Here is a 14,909-nt window from a genome sequence, read left to right as displayed (position 1 = left end):
GTGGTAACAGCATCACAAATAAAACCAGAGAAGCACGCATCTAAACTAGGAAATCTGTTAGACGACACAGAACCAAAGCAAACACACCTCTTCCCAGTGCACACCCTGGGCAGGCAGAAAGGACGTTACAGGGGCTGGCAGACACTGGTGAATGCTTGAGATTCACTGGCTGGCCAGCCTGGCTAACTCCAAAAGTTCATGCCAGTGGAAAACCCTGTTGCACAAAGGTAAGGTGGACAAGCCCTAAGGCAAGTTGTCCTTGCTTACACACACATCATAAAAATCAGCTCAGTTGATGAGTGAAAAGCATGGGCGGGCAAAGCCGGGCTGCGTCCACCCAGCATCACGGCCCGCAGCCAATGAGGAATGCTTCCACCACCTGTCACAGCCAACAGCCAATGAGGAATGCTTCCACCCATCTGTCACAGCCAACAGCCAATGAGGAATGCTTCCACCACCTGTCACAGCCAACAGCCAATGAGGAATGCTTCCACCCACCTGTCACAGCCAACAGCCAATGAGGAATGCTTCCACCCATCTGTCACAGCCAACAGCCAATGAAGAATGCTTCCACCCAGCATTACAGCCGGCAGCCAATGAGGAATGCTTCCACCCATCTGCCACAGCCAACAGCCAATGAGGAATGCTTCCACCCACCTGTCACAGCCAACAGCCAATGAGGAATGCTTCCACCCAGCATTAGAGCCGGCAGCCAATGAAGAATGCTTCCACCAGCATCACAGCCGGCAGCCAATGAGGACAGCCTGACCACGTTACCTGGTGTGGTAATAGTCTTGAGATGAGCAAGGGCACTCAGATGATCACAGTGATTTTGCACTCTTGCTTCCTGCTGATAGGAAGAAAGCAAGAGCACAGGCTGACCTCACAGCACGCCGTAAGGAAGCACTGCCAAGGCGTTCTTGGAGAGGACGCACGCTGGTCACTGCAGACTGAACGTGATGGCAAGATGCAAACTCACCATCTGATTAACACATGGGAATCTGTTTCCATTTCATAAATCCTTCATTAGCAACTTCTAAACCAGTACATTTAGTGATATTGCAAGAAAAACACTTCGGGGCTGCCAAGATGGCTCAGTGGTTAAGAGACTGGCTGCTCTCCCAGAGGTCACAGGTTTAATTCCCAGCGCCCACAACACTGCTCACAACCATCTGTAATTCCAGTTGCAGGGATCTGATGCCTTTGGCCTCTGTGTTTATCAGATACATACATGGTCACAGACATACATGCTCACAAAACACTCATGCACATAAGATAGATAAATCTTTAAAGGGAAAGAAATACACCTGTCACTAAGGAAGCTGTCTCACTGCAGGCTCCCCAGGGGCTCCCTAAGGGCTACCCTCGGGACTGGACCACACTGTCTGTCACTACCGGTCAGACTGCCACATCACTAGCCTATCACCGTGTTCCCATAAACATGCATTGATATTCAAAGTCAGTTACTGTAATAATCCACACTGTTTTTGATGAGGAACTAGTTCCTAACATCTAGTAAATACTAGGATTTCAGATAAAATTTAAGAAGAAATGGAACAATAGAGAATTTCCATCTTCAAATCCGTTTCTTAAAAACAAAAATTGGCTAGGTGTGGTGCCATAAGCCTTTAATCTCAGCACTCAGCAAGCAGAGGCAGGTGGATTTCTGTGAGTTCCAGGACAGCCTAGCCTGCAAAGCAAGTTCCAGTACAGGCAGGACTACATAGAAAAACTGTTTCACAAAGTCAACAGCAAATAAAGTAAAATAAAAGACAAGGATCACAAATGGCTCCAAATATGAACTTGAAACTTTAATAAACTTAGTAAAGTTTTAGTTAGACAGATTTTTGAATGAGATTCTTCCTCACCTGCAACCCACCAAGAACCATATGAATGACACCTTTGGGGTAGCCTGTGCCACCTCTTACCTCAGTAGAAAAGAACATCACAGCCCCTACTGGTTTTTAGTGTCAACTAAACCGTGGTCCAAAATGCAAGCCTGGGCACCTTTTCTACCTGTTAGATCAGGGATCTAGGGCTTGTAGGAAGGCAGGATTGTCTGGTTCTCACTACAGAGTCCTGTGTGAAGTGGATGTTGGGCCACTGGGTACCCAAGGCATAGATGCCACACAGATATGGAGATTTCCAGGGGCAAGGGTCCACACTGTATAAAGCTGTGTCTTTGCACAAAGACTGCTATTCTTCCAGGCCAGTGGAACTTACCAATCAGGGGCCATTTCCCTAAGTAGGGCAGTTTGGTTCTTCTGGGACCCCTACGACTCAGTGCTTGACTTGTCAGAAGTGGGGAGAGTAACATTAACATCCTCCTCACACAGATGTGGATGGCAGGGAGAGAAGTAGAGTCAGAGAGAGAGAGAGAGAGAGAGAGAGAGAGAGAGAGAGAGAGAGAGAGAATGGCAGTTATATGAATATGCAGAGGATAAGCAGACAGACAGACAGACAGACAGACAGGCAAGCAGACACATTTGCTTATGTTCTTAACAGATCAAAGCAGGTTATCCATCAGAGAGCTTTGTGCTTAAGAAGGAGAACAAGTATCTTAGGGTTCCTGTTGCTGTGATAAACACCATGACCGACAGCAACATGGGAGGAAACGGTTGACTTTATCTTACAGACCACCGTGAAAGAGAGGCAGGGCAGAACTCAAAGCAGGGACCTGGAGGCTGGAACTGAGGCAGAGGCGACAGGGGTGTGCTGCTCACCAGCTGGCTCTCCACGGCCCACTCAGCCCCTAGCGAGCGGGCTCTGCCACAGCCATCGCTAACCAAGAAAACACCTCACAGACTTGCCGACAGGCCAATCCGATGGAGGCCGACAGGCCAATCCGATGGAGGCATTTTCGCAGTTAAGAGTCCCTCTTCTCAGATATGTTGACAAAAAACAAAAACAAAAACCAACTGTGTGTGTGCATAAGTGTGTGTGTTTGAGAGAGTGTGTATGTAGAAGAGTGTGTATGAGAATATGTGAGTGTGAATGTGTGAATTGTATGAGAGTATGTATGTGAGTGCGTGTATGTGAGTGTGTGCGCGTGTGCGCGAGTGTGTGTGCGTGAGTATGTGTGTGTGAGAGAGAGTTTATGAGTGTGTGTGAGTATGTGTGTTGCCACGGCACATTTGTACAAGTCAGAGAACAACTTTTGCCAGCTGGTCCCTCCTGCCTCTGTGGGTGTCTTTAACCACTGAGCTTTCCACAGGTTCCAGGTCATTCTTTTCTTTAACTGACACATCAACCAAGTTGAGAGAGAGAGAGAGAGAGAGAGAGAGAGAGAGAGAGAGAGAGAGAGAGAGAGATCTGTGTGCACACATGGAGGACCAGCAGAAGCCTTCAGGTATCCTGCTTTATCTCTGCCTTTGAGACAATGTCTGTCACATGAACCTGTAGCCAGTGAGTCTGACAGCCACCAAGGCTCTCACAGCAATGGGGAGCCCCCCCCAGCTTTTTGTGTGGGTGCTGGGGATGGAGACCCAGGCCTGCACGCTTGCACGGCGTGCATTTGCCCACTGAGCCATTTTCCCGGATACTGAGCTAATATTTTAAACGATCATAAGACAAGCTAAGGGCTAAAATTCTAGCTCGGTGCTCGAGCGCTTACCCAGCATGCATGAGGCCCAGGTCCACCCCAGCACCACACACACCTGACAGGACTGTACAGCTCCAACGCCAGCACCGAGGAGCAGGAGAGTCAGAAGACTGAGGCCATTTTGAGATACATTGGGAGTTTAAGGCCAGCCTGGGATACTAGAAACCCTGCCTTAAAGGAAATCAAATTGAACTATATTTAATACACTTTAATTCTAAAACAAATCAAGTAAATACCTAAGTGCCTATGGAATTAGAGAGTCCCACATACGAGAATGAACCACACTGATTATCCTGCTTGCACATGCCTACATGTCCCAAGCACAAAAACACTAACAAAAAAAAAATAAGAATTGTACTTGAAATCATGATGTTAGTGTTACCATCCTGACCAAACACTATAAGACAGTAAAATTCTATCATATTTGGAACCAAGATTTCCAGCTTAAATTAAAACAAACAAACAAACAAACAAACAAAACACCAAATGTAAAACTATAAATACCACCACTAGCAGGTGACATATTTTAAAATAAATGTTCACTGGCTCCGTCAATCACAAAGACTGGAGATGATAAGCAGCCCAAGCCCAGGGAGAGCCCCTGTCAGACTCCTTAGAGAGACAGACGGCTCCAGATCCAGAGACAAGACATCCAAGCCGGAAACTATTGTCATATCACACAGCAAGATGCAAAGACCACAAGAGTCAAGGCAGAAAGGCCCAGGAGACGACTTGAAGCCTTTAGAAAAAAAGGCGTTCTGTGCTACGCTGACTTGCACAGCCAAATCAGAAAGTGAACAGGAAGAATATTCAAAGAAACGGTCTTTGGAGACTGTTAAGCAACCAACTCACTATTCTGCAAACCAGTAAACAAATGTACAAAGCGTTTGCCCTGCCTTTGCTCTGGTAAAATACACCAGATCACTCCTCAGACATCTTTCCAACAGAGGAAGCCCAAGTAATAAAGATAAATGGCAAGATTCCAGTGCCAGCAGAGCCCAGCACAGGCAAACGCCACCCAAAGCTGCCAAGGCCTCAGCAAAACCGGATGCCAGCTGTGCGGTGCGCGCCAAGCCACCACAGCTCCGCACATCAGAGAGGAGGCAGGTGAGTGGCCCATGGCCTCTCTTCTCCTGGGAGGAATCCATTCCCTGGTGGACCTTACCCTCCCCCAGGACTACAGACTGGGATCTAGTCAAACTTGTAAGCACATATTACAAGAAACACGCACATCATGTTAAAAGATGCTGTATTTTTATAGTGTTTGCTAGATTCAATCAGCCAAATCCAGGTGGGGAAAAGTCTACAGAACTCTGAAGTCTCTGCTCAAAAATCCACTTTGAAGATGGAAAAGGATGCAGGAGCCGCTGTGCTGAGTAGGTGGACAGGCAAGTCGGCCTGGGGCAGGAGGAGTAGCTAGATCCCAGGCCAAGTAACCTATCAAAGTCATGTACAAGACAATGAAGAAACTGAACCTGACAGGATAAAGAACTGGCAGGGCCAGCAAGACGGCACAGGTGCCTGCAGCCAACCCTGATGATCTGAGTTCAATCCCCAGGAACCACCTGATAGAAGTAGAGACTGGACTCCTGCAAGTTGTATGATGGCCTCTACATGCATGCTGATGTGTGCAATTTCATATTTAGATGCAAGTATAGGCATGCGCACATACAAATACATGTTTAAAAGACCTAAACTGTTAGTTTTGTGACATGGTGAAGCAGGAAGTAACTGAATGATGACATGAGCGTCCTTGAGGTGACAGGTGCCCGTGGGGCCTCAGGAACTACCAGTTCACGTTTGAAGCTTTCCAGTAGACACACATGCCCCATCACACTGGCTACTCTCAGTGCCGGCTCTCAGTTCCAGCCAGCCTGAGTGTGGACTTAGAAAAGTTACCACCTTTGCAACTCAAAATGCTGGAGGGTTACCTCTCCTCAGCCATCCCTACCACTTATATAATCTTGGGAAGAGAGGAGCCTTGTAAGTCTAGTCTGAGACTTGTCAGTTGTTCAGCTTCTGAGTCAGAACTAGTCTATCTCCACGATGAAAGCTTCAAATCCCAGGAAACTGGTACAAAATACCCCACCTGTGCATGCACAGGTGAGCACACCAAACACAATGTGCATATAATACATGCACATACACACAAGAAAATAAGCAAGCATGTCTATACAAAGTGAAAGGAACAGGTCAAGTCTGCAACACAGAAAACTACTAGATAGCAACTACTCTGTTTCAGCCAAACACCATGAAAAACACACCCCCGGCTCTATCAGCAATGGGGCTGTGGGGTCCTAGACTTCATCTGACCCTGATAGGGCACTCCAACACCATCCCCTGACAGAGCAGCGTCAATAAAGGCTCATGGAAATCTAGAGCTTCCATCACAACTCTGAAAACCAGGAGCTCTTCTCTGGCGGGCGGCACTTCCCAGTGTTGCTGTCAGAACACGCCACATGGGGTCTGCAGCTTGCTCTCGTGCAGCAGGGGTAGCTTTTCTCCCTTGCCCTGTGGTTGTCACCAGGAGAGGCAGAGCAGGAAGCCCACATCTTCATCCCCTCCTGTCAGTGATGAGAGCACCATTCCCAGACACCAGCCCTCATGCAGAGTGTCCAGGGCCCAGCTGCCCGCCTGAGGGCAAGGTAGACAGAAGCCCCTTGCCAGTGCCATAGGGGCTCACTCGTCCTCCAGCTTCAGTATCAAAGAACTCAACAAGGAACCTGGATGCCTGCCCAAACCAGCAGTAGAGAGACAATGTCTCCTTCCCCATGCCAGTGTGGTGCCAGATAGTCTACGAGTAGGAGATGTAACTGTTATCAGAGCCTGTGACTCCCCACACAAAATGTTGTCTGCATATTGAGTTTCAATTTTCAAGACAAAAGCACCGAGGCTGTGAGTCAGCACCAGTGCAAGCAAATGTGACACCCGGAGCTGGGCACCCAGGATGCATTCTACCCCAAGCTGGGCACCCAGGATGCATTTCTGCCCCAGCCATCCACTCAGGATGATTTCTGCCCCGATCTGGGCACCCAGGATGCATTTCTGCCCCAGCCGTCCACTCAGGATGCATTTCTGCCCAGAGCTGGGCACCCAGGATGCATTTCTGCCCCAGCCGTCCACTCAGGATGCATTTCTGCCCCGAGCTGGGCACCCAGGATGCATTCTGCCCCAAGCTGGGCACCCAGGATGCATTCTGCATGATGAGAGGAGACAGCATTTGCCAGGGAACTCAAGGCCTACCATTCAGTCACTGGAACCTGCATGAAAGCGAGAACCAGATACGCAAAGCTACACACACACACCATGGCACATGTACTCACACTGTCACACGCACACTATCGCACATGTGCTCACACTGTTACACACATACACACATACACACACTATGGCACATGTGCTTACACAGTCATTCATACACGCCATGGTACTTGTGCTCACACGGTCACACACACACACACACACACACACCATGGCACATGTGCTTACACAGTCATACACACGCGCCATGGTACTTGTGCTCACACGGTCACACACACACATACACACACACACACACCATGGCACATATGCTTACACAGTCACTTATACACACCATGGTACTTGTGCTCACACGGTCACACACACACATACACACACATACACACACACCATGGCACGTGTTCACATGGTCACACACACACATATACACACACACACACCATGGCACATGTGCTCACACACACACACACACACACATTCGCGTGCGCCTTGGCACATGTGCTCACGCAGTCACACACATGCAGTAGTAAAGAAAGGAAAGGACCAGTCCTGCCTTAGCCACAGCACTTTTACTCATCTGATCTCAGAAGCCAAGCAGGGCTGGGCCTGGTGCAGACTTGGGTGGGAGAAAGAGCCAATGTGAATTAAAAGGAACAATCACCCTCTATTATCTGGAGATAATGTGTCTGGAGAGCTCCCGAGCTTGTGTGCAAAATGGAGGACTCCCTTTCCCAGCAGGGCTTCCTCTGCTCTACCCTATCTGGGGAGTCCCAGCCCCCACCCCACACTCTGAGGAGTGGCTGGAAATCCTTGGTGACATTAGTTGAGCTACAGGTTCAACTTTCTAGGAGGACTCTCCACGTAAATGAGGTATCTGCAGAACCTTAAACCTCAGCCAACGAAACCTCACTCGAAGAAGAACCCCTCGCACTTCCAAGGTTCATATGGCTCTAGTTCACCCCAATAAACAACACAAGCTGTTGTTGACCATCCTCTAAGACAGCTGGAACACTGCAGAGCTGCGACACTGAACTCTTCTGAGGACACCTCCTCCTCCTCCCTGCATCCACTGCCCTACCAGGATCCTGCTGACCTGCTACCCATGTGAGTCAGAGATAGCCCCACTCCTGCTGTTAGGAGTCCCACAAGACGACCAAGCCATACAGCCATGGGGGTAACTTCTTCTGTACAATGATGGTAGAATTTAATCGCTTGGAACACAGAATAGCAAATATTCACAGATTACTGAACAATTCTCGTGTGCAGCCACAGCCATCTGAGAAACATCATCTGGAGTGAAGACAAGGTCTGTGCTGGGAATTCAGACTTTCACGTATCAAGCTGTTTAAGCGCTGCCTTGAAAGTCTGGGATTCCCTGGGAGACAGGCCTTTGGGAACATGGGGTGGGGTGGGCAGGGTGGGGTGGAGGCGTATCTAATTATGGTTACTGAGGTGGAAGGGCCTGCCCGCTGTGGGTAGTGCCATCGCTCTTGCTAGGATCCTGATCTGTACAGGCCAGAAAGGAGCTGAGCAGCCTGTGGTCAGGGCTCTCTGCTTCCTGACTATGGGTGGGTGTGGCCAGCTGCCTCGAGCCCCGAAAGCCTTGCGATCCCTGTCATGTTGGACCGTACTCTTGGACTGTGAGCTAGGCCCCTTTTCCTGAGGTTGCTTCATAGGAGTGGTTTATCACAGCAACAGAAACTAAGATACCATGCAAGTATGTTATTAACATAACAAATTTCTAGCTTTAAATATAAAAAACAAGACAGTATTTGATACAGTAGGACCACAGCCAATGCCGTGGGTTTCAGTGGCCGCACTCCATGATCCTCCACTGAGATCTGCACAACTCTGGTTTGAGAGCAGGCTGCTGACAGTGTCAGGGCATGTGCCCTGTATGTGATCCAGTGTCAGGGTGTGTGCCCTGTATGTGATCCAATGTCAGGGCGTGTGCCCTGTATGTGAGAGCACCCGGATCCACTACTGGCAGAGTGGACGGATAAATGGAGTGGAGGCTCTGATTTTAAAGTGTGCCTTGTTGCCATGGCGGGTGTACAGAGTGCTGCTGGGAGAGTTCTCTTGGGAAAAGTCCCAGCGACCAGGAAAGCTAGAAACACGGCTAACTTTGACCCAAACTATGGCAACTCTTGAGGTGACACTTACACAACTTATTTATAAACCATACACAAACATGGTCATTCTTAAGTGCACACAGTGCCAGGCTTCTGAAAGCATTAGGTTCAGATCACTCAGCAGAGGCGACCGTCACATGTGGGCTTTGACGCAGCAGGGGTGCAAGAGGCGAGCTGGGAAGACACAGAGTAAGGAAGCCGGCAAGGAGACAGCCTCACAGGCGGCACCATTCTCCTCATCACAAGACGACGGCAGAAGCCACGTGCTGGTGCGTCACCAAAGGCAGCTCCTTGCATCTTTCAGGGAATGTTCTGTGGTACACGCAGGAGTCTGACAAAGGTCAAAGGGCCTCCTTGGGCCTGCAGGGCTGACATTCTATGCGGCACGCACCACTGTAGGAGGAACAGCCTTACCTTCTCTTGGATCAGCCGCTGGAGATGAATCCCACAGGACAGCATGGCTGTGAACAGGGTGAGCATGTACTGCTGCACTTTGCAGATGGCCGAGGCCAGGGAGCTGATGACGGCATTGAGACCCACCTTCTCGATGACATTCTGGAAGGCGGTGGGAGACTGCCGTGTGATCCTGCACAGGGCCTGCGGAGGCAGGAGCACAGATCCTTCACAGACTCTGAGGGTACTCGGCACCCCAACACCCACACACGCCCCACGCCTCTGCCCAGCACCCACACACGCCCCACGCCTCTGCCCAGCACCCATACATGCCCCACGCCTCTGCCCAGCACCCACACACGCCCCACGCCTCTGCTCAACACCCACACACACCTCACACCTCTGCCCAATACCCACACATGCCCCATACCTCTGCTTAACACCCACACACCCCACACCTCTGTTCAACACCCACATACACCCCATACCTCTGCTCAACACCCACACCCCCACACCTCTGCTCAACACCCACACATGCCCCACACCACACAGGCCACACACCTCTGCTCAACACCCACACATGCCCCACACCACACAGACCACACACCTCTGCTCAACACCCACACAACACCCACACCTCTGCTCAACACCCACACACACCCCACACCTCTGCCCAATACCCACACACACCCCACACCTCTGCTCAATACCCACACACAGCCCTTGCCTCTGCTCAACACCCACACACTCCCCACACCTCTGCTCAGCACCCACACATGCCCCACACACGCCCCACACCTCTGCTCAACACCCACACACGCCCCATGCCTCTGCTCAGCACCCACACACACGCCCCACGCCTCTGCCCAGCACCCACACACGCCCCACGCCTCTGCCCAACACCCATATACACCCCACGCCTCTGCCCAGCACCCACACATGCCCCACGCCTCTGCTCAACACCCACACACACCTCACACCTCTGCCCAACACCCACACATGCCCCACGCCTCTGCCTAACACCCATATACACCCCATGCCTCTGCCCAGCACCCACACATGCCCCACGCCTCTGCTCAACACCCACACACCTCACACCTCTGCCCAACACCCACACACGCCCCACACCTCTGCTCAATACCCACACACCCCACACCTCTGTTCAACACCCACACACACCCCATACCTCTGCTCAACACCCACACCCCCACACCTCTGCTCAACACCCACACACACCCCACACCTCTGCTCAACACCCACACACACCCCACACCTCTGCTCAACACCCACACACCCCACACCTCTGCTCAACACCCACACACACCCCACACCTCTGCTCAACACACACACACACGCCCCACGCCTCTGCTCAACACCCACACACACCCCACACCTCTGCTCAACACACACACACACACACACACACGCCCCACGCCTCTGCTCAACACCCACACACACCCCACACCTCTGCTCAACACCCACACAACCCCCACACCTCTGCTCAACACCCACACATGCCCCACACCTCTGCTCAACACCCACACACACCCCACACCTCTGTTCAACACCCACACAACTCCCACACCACACAGGCCACACACCTCTGCTCAACACCCACACAACCCCCACACCTCTGCTCAACACCCACACACGCCCCACACCTCTGCTCAACACCCACACATGCCCCATACCTCTGCTCAACACCCACACATGCCCCATACCTCTGCTCAACACCCACACATGCCCCACACCTCTGCTCAACACCCACACATGCCCCACACCTCTGCTCAACACCCACACATGCCCCACACCTCTGCTCAACACCCACACATGCCCCATACCTCTGCTCAACACCCACACACACCCCACACCTCTGTTCAACACCCACACACACCCCACACCTCTGCTCAACACCCACACACAGTCCTCGCCTCTGCTCAATACCCACATACACCCCACACCTCTGTTCAACACCCACACACAGTCCTCGCCTCTGCTCAACACCCACATACACCCCACACCTCTGCTCAACACCCACACACCCCACACCTCTGCTCAACACCCACACACCCCACACCTCTGCTCAACACCCACACATGCCCCACACCTCTGCTCAACACCCACACACAGTCCTCGCCTCTGCTCAACACCCACATACACCCCACACCTCTGCTCAACACCCACACACCCCACACCTCTGCTCAACACCCACACACACCCCACACCTCTGCTCAACACCCACACACCCCGCACCTCTGCTCAACACCCACACACCCCACACCTCTGCTCAACACCCACACACAGTCCTCGCCTCTGCTCAACACCCACACACCCCACACCTCTGCTCAACACCCACACACAGTCCTCGCCTCTGCTCAACAGAGAGAGCACAGACCTGCAGCTTTGACACTTGTTTTAAAGCCACAGACTCAGACATTTCCAACAAACTTAAGATAAAGGTCCAGCTGCTAACATGCCCAAGGCAAAGGGGCTGGATAGGTGTCTCAATGGTTAGGGCTCCGACTGCTCCTGCAGAACACTCTGGTTTGATTCCCAGCACCCACACGGCGGCTCATAACTATAACTCCAGTTTCAGGGACCCGGCACTGTGGTGGTTTGAATATGCCCATGGGAAGTGGCACTATTAGGAGGTGTGGCCTTATTGGTGGAAGTGTGGCCTTGTTAGAGGAAGTGTGTCACCACCATGCAGGCAAGGCTCTGAGGTAATATATATGCTCATGTGTGGATCAAGATGTAGGACTCTCATCTCCTCCAGCATCATGTCTACCTGGACACTGCCATGTTTCCTGCCCTGACAATAGTGGCCTAAACCTCTGGACCATTAAGTCAGCCCAATTAAATGTTGTCCTTTCTAAGAGTTACTTTGGTCGTGGGTCTCTTCACAGTAGTGAAACCTTAACTAAGACAAACACCCTTTTTTTTGGCCTCCACAGGCAATGAACACACATAGTGCATACACTTACCAGACAAGCAAACATACATACACATAAATTTTTAAATAAAAAAAGAATGAGAGTTGTTCTCAAGCACTAGGAGGTGTAATAATAAGAATTACATTGATGGGCTAACAACTCACAAACTTTCACAGAACAAACCCTCACTTAGGTAACATAAATACTACCAAGCCCCTTCATGTTGAAAAAGACTGACAGATACTTAAACATTTAACACTATCAACTGTCTAAATAAAATATGTCTAATCTTGACTCTGCTCCACAGACTGGGGCTCACGCATGGTCTTCCATTTCAACTAGAAGCACCTTGCTGAATGCACACATTTTTTTCAGTGTCTCAGAATATCTGAAAATTGCTCAGTGCACCGTCAAGCATTCCTGTTTCACAGATGACAGGCTATGGCCCAGAGCGGTCAGGAAGCACTCACAGATGGTCAGCCCCAGGGCCGGGGCTCAGAGATCTCCTTTCACGCATGGCTCACAGTTATTGTCACAGAAGCTCACTCAGCTGACTCATTCTTGTGACTGATTAACAATGAGACCAAGGAAAAGGTAGGTGAGTCGGCAGATGCGCACCAAGAGGGCTGTGGGTGAGGGGCGGGAGAACAGCGGGGAGGAGGATGTCTCAGACACTGAAAATACTTCCAAAGTCTTGGAAATCCCAGCAAAATAAAGTCTTTTCCATTTCCAAGGGTGAGTGGCTCCTAGAGCTGCTCCTGTTGAAATGAAAGGAAAACAGGCGCCAACAGGTGTGAAGTGAAGGGAACTTGTGTGAAGTGAAGGGAAATAGTGTGAAGTGAAATGAGCAGCAGCTGGTGTGAAATGAAGGGAAACAGTGTGAAGTCAAAGGAAATGGTGTGAAGTGAATGAGCATGGGCTGGTGTGAAGTGGAAGGATTCAACTCCCGGTAACTTCATTTCCAACTTTTACAAAAACCAGCTTGATTTAGCCTTGGTTAGGAAGGGGAAGGCAAACAAAACTCCGTCCGTGATGGAGGAATGCTATGGTGCGAGGGAGGCCATGCCGAGCCTCTGATCACCGTGGCTCAAATGTGTGCAGTGAATGACACAGCCCCTCCTTTTCAGTTATATGTATACACGTGTCTATCTTAGGTCGTTTACTTATATGTGAGTAAACTGTTTCAGAAGAATGTACCTGAGAGCTTGGACATGCCCTCCACCTGCCACTGCTCAGAGCCTTTCTCTCTCCCTCTCCCTCCCCAGCCAGGACGCTGACTCCTTGGCAGGACACATCCAACCACTGCTCCAAGCCTGCTGGCACTGGCTTCTCTAAGAGCCTCAGCTCCCAGGATGCTGGTTCTCAGGCTCAGGTGGACAGTGCTTCCAGTCAGTTTCAGCAGTTGGGAAAGCCAGGTGTGCTGGCCAGGAAATACCGGCTAGAAAGGAGCTTTTGTCCCAGTAGCTCTCCACAGAAGTGGCTTTGTGAAGAGTAGACATGCAGACTGGGGGCCTTCTAGCATGTCAGCATTTGCTTTTTAGAAAATGGAGCTAATTAAAGATTCCTTAAATCCTGGCTGCAAGGATTTAAGAATAAAAAAAAAATTCCACTGTCTTAGCTAGGGTTTCCATTACTGTGAAGAGACAACTCTTATAAAGGAAAATTTAATTGGGGCTGGCTTACAGGTTCAGAGGCTCAGTCCATTATCATCATGGTGGGAAACATGGTGGTGTCCAGGCAGACACAATGCTGGAGAAGGAGCTGAGAGTTCTACATTTTGATCCACCCGTAGCAGAAGGGGACTGTCCTCCAACAAGGCCACACCTCCCAACAGTGCCACTTCCCATGGGCCAAGCATATTCAAAGCACCACATCTACACCTAGGGAAGTGCAGAGTCAAGCACTTGAGTGAGTTTCCCAAGAAGGAACCGGAAAACCCAGAGGCAGGAGGGCTCTAACAGGAGCTGCTCAGCCGTGTCACTGGGGAAATAGTGTAAAGGAGAAGAAAGCACAACAGGCAGGCAGGAGCCAGGGCAGCTGCTGGCACGCCTCCGTCTTCCTCTTGGCAGCTGGGGAACAGCTGCATTGTGGGGACTGAGGACGGGAGGTTTCGTGTGAAAGTGAGAAGGAACTGAGAGACACAGCGTGGGCACCCTACAGCCAGGATCCAGAGAGAGACACAGCGTGGGCACCCTACAGCCAGGATCCAGAGAGAGACACAGCGTGGGCACCCTACAACCAGGATCCAGAGAGAGACACAGCGTGGGCACCCTACAACCAGGACCCAGAGACACAGCGTGGGCACCCTACAGCCAGGATCCAGAGACACAGCGTGGGCACCCTACAGCCAGGACCCAGAGACACAGCGTGGGCACCCTACAGCCAGGACCCAGAGACACAGCGTGGGCACCCTACAACCAGGATCCAGAGAGAGACACAGCGTGGGCACCCTACAGCCAGGATCCAGAGAGAGACACAGCGTGGGCACCCTACAACCAGGATCCAGAGACACAGCGTGGGCACCCTACAACCAGGATCCAGAGACACAGCGTGGGCACCCTACAACCAGGACCCAGAGACACAGCATGG

At 51.0% G+C, this 14,909-nt stretch overlaps 1 protein-coding gene across 1 annotated transcript in view; it reads right to left on the bottom strand.

The window, feature by feature from the left end:
- The window catches only part of Ulk4 (unc-51 like kinase 4), a 293,992-nt gene that overhangs the window by 216,180 nt on the left and 62,903 nt on the right, over positions 1 to 14,909 (bottom strand). Inside the window, exon 21 of the mRNA XM_052186951.1 lies at positions 9,409 to 9,591. Coding sequence (XP_052042911.1) covers positions 9,409 to 9,591 — 183 coding nt within the window. The remainder of the gene's footprint in view (positions 1 to 9,408; positions 9,592 to 14,909) is intronic.

The sequence above is a fragment of the Apodemus sylvaticus genome, chromosome 7 (assembly GCF_947179515.1).
Source record: "Apodemus sylvaticus chromosome 7, mApoSyl1.1, whole genome shotgun sequence".
Taxonomy (NCBI): Eukaryota; Metazoa; Chordata; class Mammalia; order Rodentia; family Muridae; genus Apodemus; species Apodemus sylvaticus.
Note: the sequence above shows the minus strand (reverse complement) of the source record. Positions and strands in the feature narration are given on the sequence as shown.